Here is a 10,099-nt window from a genome sequence, read left to right on the forward strand (position 1 = left end):
GTCTTTAAACTCATTTAAAAATCTGTTTTGGAGTTACTTTCTCCATCTGGTATTGTAGAATAATATTATAAGACAGTTTGACTGATTGCCTTAACTATGGAAACATGAAGTACGTGTGTAGTTAAAACTCCGTAGAGAATTTGACCTTGCTATATTTTTATAACGGTATTTCATAAAAATTGAATTACTGCCTACGCCTACTTTTGAGATGTCCAGATGTAGTTTTCCAAGAGTCTTGGGAACCTTTCAGCTTCTTCTCCTTGCAATTTGCATAGTCTTGTCAGCAAATACAGAGATGCTGATTTAATAGAATAGGGAACAAATTAATTTTCATAGCTTTAAACTATTTTTGTGTCGGTTTTTCTTTTTCTTATTTTCAACAGAGGAGTATGGAATATCCCTTACATGGCTAATATATACTTAATTAAGGGACAAACTCTCAGATCTGAGATGAAAGAAAAGAACTACTTCATGCGTGATAAGTTGGATCCTGATATGGCACTCTGCAGGAATGCCAGGGAAATGGTAAGGTGTATCTGGAACAGCTTGTTTTCAAATACACACATTTCTTTGTGTCCTGCTGTACTCATAGACTGCTTCATTTGATTGATCTTGGATATTATATTTTACTTCTAATTCAAAGTACTGGCCAATTTTTGTGTGATAAAACCCTTCAGGTGTATTTTTTTAAATTGTTGAGAACAGAGGTTTTTTCAAGGCCAATGCACTGATGCAATGACTTCATGGTGTTTTCTAGTTAAATTCCCTGAAAATTTCTCTTGAGGTTAAAATACCTTTCTCCTTGGCACAACCTCAGTACATGAAAGAGGGCTCAACTGCTCTGCTGTGTATGATTAAAATTTACCAATGCATTTGGATCATCTCTATCATGCATATTTTTATATAGTGTGAAACTTCCAGCAGACTAAGTTGGAATATTTTGCCATTTTTTATTAAGTAGATATATATTGAAACTAATGATGGGCAGTGTTAAATAAAAAGCCTAGGTGAATTAAGTAATGGTAGGAATCTTCTTAGGGAGCATGAATTACTCATTAATTTTTCTAGATAGATTAAAACTGTATCAGATAAATGTTACGTGCGTTAATCTGCAAGTAATGAGAGAACTTATTTGTACTGTAAAGTTATGAATCTGTAAATCCATATTTCTACTGATATTTACACTAGTTTCAGCACAGAGACAAATAAGACCTAAACCAGACCTATTTCCAGACACTATAGCATTGAAAAATATTTTTGCTGAATTGAACAAGAAAAGTTGGCAAGTATTAATTTTTTTATTCACTCATAACAAGGCATGATCTCCTCTGTTTGTACTGATTCTTCAGAACATCCCCGTCCAGTCCTGTTGTATTCAAACCTCCTCAGCATCAGTTCTTGCAAAACCTGCGCTTTCCATGTGCTCATTAAACTAATCTGACTGGCTCATGAGAAAATTGCTTTCTCTTTTCCTCTCTGTCAGTCTGGGCTGTAGGAGGGTTTGGTACGTGCTTGTTTTTGTATTGGAGCAGATAAGAAGGGGCTGGTGGAAACAGCTTTGACATGTGTATGAAGAGCTTTGCTTGGAGATGCATGTTGTCTGTAAAGGCATATCAGCTTTTGGTCAAAGGCTGCTATTTCCCTAATGTACCTGTGGAAACCTAAAAGTAGTCGGAAAAAGAGAAAGAGATTGTGTCAGAAAACTGATGTGATGATTCTCCTTCATTTTAGACTTTACAAAGGGAAAAAGACTCCCCTTCTTCGGAAACATTCCATATGCTCAGAGCCCCAAAGGTGTTGCTTTATTTTTTTTTATTAATTAGTTACTATTACATGCAGTATCATTCTACCACAGGAAGATACTTCTCCTCTGTCCACTTCCTCTGATGAAATACTGCTCTGGCTTTCTCTTCAGTCTTTTAAGGTTCAGGTTTTAGCCAGGGACAGGTTTTTCAAGCCCAGCTGAAAGTATCTCAGAGAGGCTCTTTGTCTCCTCAGGGGGGTTTCTCAGTGCTTCTAAGGTGAAGGTCTGCTGACACTGCTTCTGTAGCTAAAATGGATGGAGCAGTCCTAGGAAGGAGTGAAGCTCAGATCACTTGTAGGTCTGCCAGGCCTTCTCGGTGACCACATTGTCACTTTAAGCTGTTTTTCTTGACCCAGGCCCTCCTTATTCTCCCTGCTGCAGCTATTTTATGATTTGGTAAGTGCCCAGAGCTGGGCATGTTTAACATAATCATGATCTTTCTAACAGTTTAACTCTTTTTCAGACAAAAACATAGACAGAAGTACCAAAGTACCCAAATGGTAATGTCTTCATCTGCTGCAAATCTAAAAGTCACAAACATTTCAGAAAAAAAAGTTTTAGTCTGAAAAACCTTAAACTAAAAAAATCCCATAGAACCTAAGTTTCTTTTAAAAATACTTTCTGCTACTACTTCTAATCAAGAGAGTTGTGTTAATACCTTCTGTTAATAGCTTGATAATAAAGCTGTATCTTACCACACTTGATATCTTGCATATAATTACATGAACAGACTTCAGAGTGCTCAGCTGTTTTGGATGCTGATCTGAATATTCTTGTGTGCTATATTTGCCAGTACCTTTTTATTTCAGGCCAACTCACCAGATGGATCATGTAGGAATACTCTACATGTTCTTGTAGAGTATTGTTTCTTGTTCTGACTTTGATGAACTCATTGATGGTTAGCTTATTCTTGCAGTTTTTCATTTGAAACTAAAGCCTAAATGTTGGTTTTCTTGTGTGTGAGCATTTTCAGTTTGAGATCAGATGCTTTCAGTGTGTCTGCTTAAGTTTTCTGGAAAGCAAATCAACCAATCACTCCTCTGCTTTTTCCTTTCTATAACTCTACGTATGTTCTCAACAGTATATGTTTTACTGTGTTTAGAAAATAAATGCAGGTAAATGCTTGTAAACAAGAAGTTATGAAGAGTAGTTGCTGATTAGAGTCAATCCTTTGAAAACTAAGGTGCTAAATTAACGGCACCTTTACAATATATGTGTACAAATGTGTGAGCAGTTATGTTTTATGAAAGCACAATCATGAACAGACCTTTTTAAAACTTTGCTAAGATGGACAGTTTTACTAATGATGCTTTCTCTAATTGGTATAGGGTGTTTTCATGTACATTACCAACAGACATGAATTTGGAAGACTTCTTTCTACAGCCAATTACAATACTTCCCACTACAACAATGACCTCTGGCAGATATTTGAGAATCCTGTGGTATGCATCTAATTATTCCTAAAAAGTTATAATGTATAAATTTATACTTTTTTTTAAATGAAATAAAGGACTTCAAATTTAAAGGCTTTATGTGGAGAACTTTTGTTTACTGTGTGCTAAATATTGATTATGTGCTAAAAGGTGTTCTTACCCATCTAAGCAAATGACAATATATCATATCAGTAAGCCAGATGGTGACCAGAGCATGAAATTGGAGATATGACCCTGAGGTAACAGGTTTCATGATTTTTGACATGATAGGAACCAATTTGTTTATGAGAATAAGAAATTTTTGAATTGTTTTCAGTGCTTTCAGTAGAGCAATGAATAAAGTATAAATTCTTTATGTCACTTATAAATGTCGTTGTTCAGTTGTAATGTTTTTAAATCATGTTTTTTTTAGGATTGGAAGGAAACTTACATAAATCCGAACTACTCAAAGATCTTCACTGATAACATAGTAGAACAGGCGAGTATAAGTAGTTTTTTAAAAAATTGTGTGACTGACTGATAATAAATTGGCATGCAGTAAATATTTCCATGCAAATGCTGTGTTGGTCTGTGACTAAACAGTTTTTTGATGTTTTGGATCAGAACTGAATTTTTGCCATTCATTAGGCTGCTTGCTTTTATGCAACTGATCTGGACAAGAGCACTTGCATTGGATGATCAGTTGTGACAATTAGGGACAAATTGTTTGTGTGTAAAGCAATATTAAGTTTTAAGCTGTCATCCCATATTAACCTGAAATGTTGAAGACCAGGGTTGTTATTTAGGCACAGAAGGTATGGGTGCACTGACATGTTCTTAGCGCTTAGAATGTAGCTCATAGTTTTTGCTTCTGTGAGAATGTGCTTAAGAATCAAGTTTTTAATTGTTTGGGGTTTTCTTGTAGCCATGTCCAGATGTGTTTTGGTTTCCCATATTTTCTGACACTGCCTGTGATGAATTAGTAGAAGAAATGGAACATTTTGGTCAATGGTCTGGTGGAAAACACCAAGTAAGTGTCAGCCTATATAAACATAATCTTAATGAGCAATCTTAACTACTTTTACAATATTAACTCACAGTGTACTGCAACAAACAAACATCCCAACAATTGCCAGTGGTCTGAAACATCTGCTTTGTGATATGAAGTGCTTAGTTTAGTCTACCATGTAGCTGCTTCTTCGGTAGATTTAGAGGCATTCTTCAATTAATGTTGTGGTGTGCTGACCCTGGCTGGATGCCAGGAACCCACCAAAGTCACTCTGTCACTGCCCTCAGCTGGACAGGAGAGAGAAAGTTAAAAAAGAGTTTGACTTGAGAGATAAGGACAGGGAGAGATCATTCAATAGCCAACACAGGCAAAACAGACTCGGTTTGAGGAAATTAGTTTACTTTCTACTCTAGTTCAGTTGGTAATATAATGAACAATGAAACATCTTAAAAACACCTTCTCTCCACTTATCCCCCTTTCTTAAAGGCACTGCTGTCACAGTGTGTGCTGTCTCTGTCACTGCTGGGCTCAGCCTTGGCCAGTGGCAGTTGTCTTGCAGTGGCTGGCATTGGCTCCACAGGGGAAGTTTCCAGCAGCTTCTCGCAAAGGCCACCCCTGCAGCCCCCTGCTGCCCATGCTGTGCCACATAAACCCAGTGCAGACTTTGAATCAGCAAATTAGACACTAACAGTGGTGCAGCTCTGTAGCAGGTACCTGACAGTTACCCAAGGCTGATTTTGGATAACTGTTGATAACTGATCAGACAAGTTTTACTCATTTACCTCTTAAGTACTAATTTGTCAGACTTGTCCCCCTAAGGAGTTACCTGAAAATGTTATGAGCTATTGTGTCAATGTTCTCAGAGAATTCAATGTATTTATTAGCTACCACTAAAATCAGAGGAATGTTTCTCTTTTTCACAAATGTGGAACCATGAGAAACTATAGTCAAAATTGTTATGTAGGTAGGAGCCTCTGGAAATAATTTTAACATACCTTTATCTTAAAATTATTTCAACATATATTAACCTGTCAAGTTGAGGCCTGTAGTCTCTTGATCAGATAGAATTTCAGTTGCATCTGCAGCTCGGTAAATAAAACTTACTTTCCCAAGAAGCTCTTGTATTTACAGGTGACACATCCCAATATTGGCTCATCCTATAAAAACTTCCAATTTTTGCTCTCAGCACACTTTTTTCCGTGACAGTTAGCTGTGGAATTGCTGTACAGACAGCCACTGAAACATTGATTTGTTCCAGTTCCGTGATTCTGCTGATTTCAAATAAATACTTGTTGAAATGTCGGAAACATTCCATGTTCCTGTTTCCAAACTATTTGTGGTGTTTTCATTAGGACAGCCGCATTTCTGGAGGTTATGAAAATGTCCCAACTGATGACATTCATATGAAGCAAATAGGACTGGATAATGAATGGCTGCATTTCATACGAGAGTTCATTGCCCCAGTTACACTTAAAGTCTTTGCTGGCTATTATACCAAGGTATGGGTTAAAAGCTTTTGCAGAAATTACTCCATGGTGTGACTAAATGTAAGTATTTCAATGAATACACCTCTTTGGTTTGGCTGGGGAAATCATAGGTGACATAGCAGTAGTTAAAGGTGAATGTTGTTGATTTTTTTATTTTAACTAAGCTTTAAACAAAATCCCAAGAATCCTGTGTGTGACTTGGCAGTTCACAGTTTGAAGTCTGACTGTATTTTGTTGCAGGGCTATGCTCTACTGAACTTTGTTGTAAAATACAGCCCTGACAGACAACGGTCACTCAGACCCCACCACGACTCCTCTACGTTCACGATCAACATTGCCCTCAACAAAGTAGGAGAGGACTTTCAGGTAAATTACTGACTTAAAAAATGCTGTCCTTAGGTATCTAATACTAGAGCCCAAACACGTATAGAGACCCAGCTGAGAAGGAAAAGATGCACATCACAAACTGAGATATGTTATGCCTTGTGGGTTTTTGACGAGCACTAAATCGCTCAATTCCAGGATCTGGAACTGTTGATGCAGTTAGGCTAAATTGATCAAACTGGTTTCAGGTGGTGGGAGAGAAGGGGTTTGAAAAAAAACTTAGAAGATGTTAGTAATTTCATTTTTAACATTTCTGAAATGCTTCATTTCTGTACAGTGAAAACCAATTTTTCAAAAGAGTTTAAATAGTGCCAAGTTGACTGAAGCGGCATCTTTTCTGTAGAACTTTTCTGATGGTTCTTTTTTAGGTCAGCCACAGAATGAAAATTTTTATCTCTTGTATCTGTATAGGGTTTTTTTGAGCTAAATTATTTTCTAGTCTGATATTGATTCAAATAAAACAGTCCCCAAAATGTGGAGCTAGGCAGGGCAGTGGCAATAACATCCAATTTTTACTTTCAGAGAAATTTAACCTGTTGTGTTTATAAGCCTGTATCATTCATAGTACTTAATGCCAATAAATGTGCTTGCAACACGTACTATTTTAGAAAGCATACCTTCAGTTTGAAATCAGTAGCCAGATTAATTAATTTAAGATTTTTTTAAATGCTGTCCTGGGTAGGGGTGCAGTCCTGAAACAAGGCCTGTGAACCTGATTTCCTTCTCTCTGGTAGAATCTACAGTGACGTTATTGAAGATCTGTTTCAGATTTTTTTCTTGAGCGAGTTGTGATCCAGTGAATGCTAAAGCAAGACAAGGGGAAATCTGATTGCAAATACTTGTCTGTTAATTAATGCTCTAAAGATGGTGTCATGTAAACAACCTTGGTAAGGGACTGTAAAAGAAAAAAACCCAGCCTGTTAATAATAGCAAATTATTTGAAGTGATGGATATATGAAAAGGAATTTATTAAAGCACAAGATAAATGTTTGGGGTTTATTGTGTTTGTGTTTTCACTACAGGGAGGTGGATGTAAATTCCTTAGGTACAACTGCTCCATTGAGTCTCCCAGGAAAGGATGGAGCTTCATGCACCCAGGAAGACTCACACATTTACATGAAGGACTTCCTATTTTGAATGGCACAAGATACATTGCAGTATCATTTATTGATCCTTAATTTTATTTTTCTTTGTCTTCTTCAACAGCAGTGTTCTTTACATAAACATTTATTTATAGATTTTTTCTGGAAGATGGTGATAAAAGAAACTTTAAGTTACTGTTATTACACAGCAGAGGTACTTTGGGCTAAAAGGAGGAAAAAAGAAAATGTTTTCTAATATTGTCGAAGATTTCTTGATATCTGCTCTGAGCCTTGAGTCCCAAAGTAAACATGTCCTACTTGTTTTTCCATTCTGCTGTCCTAAAGAGTGGGTAAGGAGAGAAAATGGAAAAGCACAGTGAACCCATTTCTTCGTTGAAAAAAACCCCAAACCCCAAGGAATGCTAAATACAAAATCATCGGAAAAATTTATCCTGATTTTCATTCAGTTAAGTGACACAGCTAAAGTTTGGTGGTCTGTATATTTGGTACCAACCAAAGAAAGGAAAATCACAGCATAAAAACAAAATCAAATGAATCTTGTTTACAGTTGTTTCTCGTAAGCAATAATTCCATATGCTGGTTTATACTGAAGGGAAAATGTCTCTGTAGCCTGGTCTCTTAATTCATTGTCAATACTGAAATGTATACCCTTAGAAGAAAAAAAATAAATTAATTGCAGAGATGAAACAAGGATTAAATCCTTTATCTAAGGAGAAAATATTTTATCATGTGTTCTGAGAACTTATCCTGTTGAAAGCTTACTTTTCTTCAGCAAGTGACCTTTGTTTAAAGTGAATTATTTTTCTAAATGTGTAGTTGCACCCAATGGATACTGGAAATTTGATGCTTATTTTCAGAACGCTGGTAAATTTTAATAGGATGTTTTATAGGGACAGTTTTCTACTCTTAAAATTACTTGAATTTTGTATCAGGAAAATGAAATGGTGGCAGTCTCTTTTAAAGCTAAGGGTCTTAACTTGACATTTATTTTAAAGAAATTGGTTTAAAGTATTCCTACTGTATCTACTGTTTGTAATTTAAAGAAACTTGAAGCTAACTGTCTCAAAGTCTACCGTGCCAAAATGCACGACATGTTGGAAAACCTTGTGAAAAATAAAGGGTAATTTTAAATTAATGGAGCAGCTGTTACTTGACTCTGTCAGGTAGTTTCTTTGCATTTGCGACTGTTCTTAAACTGCACTGACAAAGATTTTCCAATGATCTCTAGTTGGGAGATGGGCATGTCAGGTTTTGGCTTGCTTGCTATTGGAGTTATTTCAGTGAGTGCCTGTGTACCAAGCCTTGCATTACACTTTCAGAATGACCCCAGCAGGAGTGATGGTTCCCGGGTTTGTTTTTAGAGGGAGGCTGTTTGATGATCTAAACAGTACTTCACTTTTTAACTGTGTATCTTTGAAGTAGCTTTATATCACATTTCTAAACAGAATCTTTATTTGCAGCTGACAGGATTAGGTGAGAGTTTCAAAGATTTTTCTTTTACTGAAAATAACCACATCTGCTTTGTTCCCTGTTTTGCAGTTTTGAGGAATGTGTTTTAGCCGTATTTAAAGTTATGCTGAAGCAAATACATCAAAGTGAGTTAACCTCAGTCATGTATTAAAATGGGCTGGCTTGAAAAGGAATGGCTTTTGATGGGAATTTTTTTGCTTTCTTTCAGTTTCTCTTTACACTGTCAACTTTTCTCCTTTTCTGGCTAATATTTGGGGGTTGCCATCCCTCAGCTTTGTTTTCTGGTGTGGAGCAGCTATCTCAGTGTCTCTCTCTGTACTGCCTGTGCTTGGACAAACCTTACAGATATGAAGATCTTCAGGCCTTCAAAATGAAAACAGCCTTTGTTAGTCATAATTTTCTGAGCATTTGTCTGTGGTCCCTTAGGCTAACTTAGAACAGAATAATATTTTTTACCATTGGATCAGTTAACAGACAGTTTATTGTTTTGAGGAGATTTCTTGGAAAAAAACCCACAAAAATACAATCCTGTAACACAGGGGAGTTTCTGCATTTCTGCAGAACTTCCCCCCCATAACTTGTATTTCAATTATGTATTCTGTAATCCTCAGCAAAACTTCTTTTTTAGTGTGTATTTTGCCTCAAGAACACCCAGAGGGCTTTAATTACTGCTAAATTTTTGTGTTTGCAACTCTTAGTTCACTCTGTCGCTTAGTGACAGGTTTACTGTGTTGCACATTTGTTGGAAGGGAAAATGTGTTTGCCATGCTTGAGTTACTAATGTTCTCTTATTTCTTCATTCAATAAAGTATTTGCAAAGGGTGGCAGATGCCTTTCAAGTGCACAGCAACAGGTATGGAACTTCTTGGGAGCTCACACATGCCAGAAAAAGAAATTTTTTTCTGAACAGTTCACCTGAATTAGTTCTGAAAGCTTTGCTGTGCTGTTGGAATGTGAGGATATGAAATCACATAGACTAAACAGTAGTGCCACTATTAGAAGATTCTCTCTATATTTCATTACTTTTAAAAGCATTTAGACTCTTGTGTCTCTTCAGCAAAGTTTGTTTTGGGACGTAGAAGATACAGCAGCAACCTAAATTGCAGCAGTGTATGAGAAACCTCGGGAGTGCAGGGACATAAGGGTGCTCTGCAACAGCTGAGGCATTTGTAAAGTATTTTGTTTGTTCTGCTTTCATCAAGCTTTACTTTTCACTGTGAAGTGCTTGGAGAGACTGTGGTGTGGGTAAGAGAACAGTATATAGGCAATAGATTTCTGAAGTCTCCTTTTGCTTAAAAATACTGAATATAGCTTGGTTTTATTTCATATTTGTGAACTATTCCAGCTGTACTTCTAAGAAATGTTCAGTGGTTTTGGTCATGTTTTACACATTTAATCTTTAACATCTCTGTTCAACAAGTAATTCCAAT

The 10,099-nt window shown here is 36.5% G+C and overlaps 1 protein-coding gene across 1 annotated transcript in view; it reads left to right on the forward strand.

The window, feature by feature from the left end:
- PLOD2 (procollagen-lysine,2-oxoglutarate 5-dioxygenase 2) overlaps window positions 1-7,591 on the forward strand; it is a 49,679-nt gene extending 42,088 nt beyond the window's left edge. The window contains exons 13-20 of the mRNA XM_068200777.1: window positions 384-525; window positions 1,732-1,794; window positions 3,133-3,246; window positions 3,650-3,715; window positions 4,142-4,246; window positions 5,578-5,724; window positions 5,953-6,078; window positions 7,119-7,591. Of these exons, the coding sequence (XP_068056878.1) occupies window positions 384-525; window positions 1,732-1,794; window positions 3,133-3,246; window positions 3,650-3,715; window positions 4,142-4,246; window positions 5,578-5,724; window positions 5,953-6,078; window positions 7,119-7,274 (919 nt within the window). The 3' untranslated portion in view covers window positions 7,275-7,591. The remainder of the gene's footprint in view (window positions 1-383; window positions 526-1,731; window positions 1,795-3,132; window positions 3,247-3,649; window positions 3,716-4,141; window positions 4,247-5,577; window positions 5,725-5,952; window positions 6,079-7,118) is intronic.
- The last annotated feature ends 2,508 nt before the right edge of the window (window positions 7,592-10,099 follow it).

This window comes from Anomalospiza imberbis, chromosome 10 (genome assembly GCF_031753505.1).
Source record: "Anomalospiza imberbis isolate Cuckoo-Finch-1a 21T00152 chromosome 10, ASM3175350v1, whole genome shotgun sequence".
NCBI classification, from domain to species: Eukaryota; Metazoa; Chordata; class Aves; order Passeriformes; family Viduidae; genus Anomalospiza; species Anomalospiza imberbis.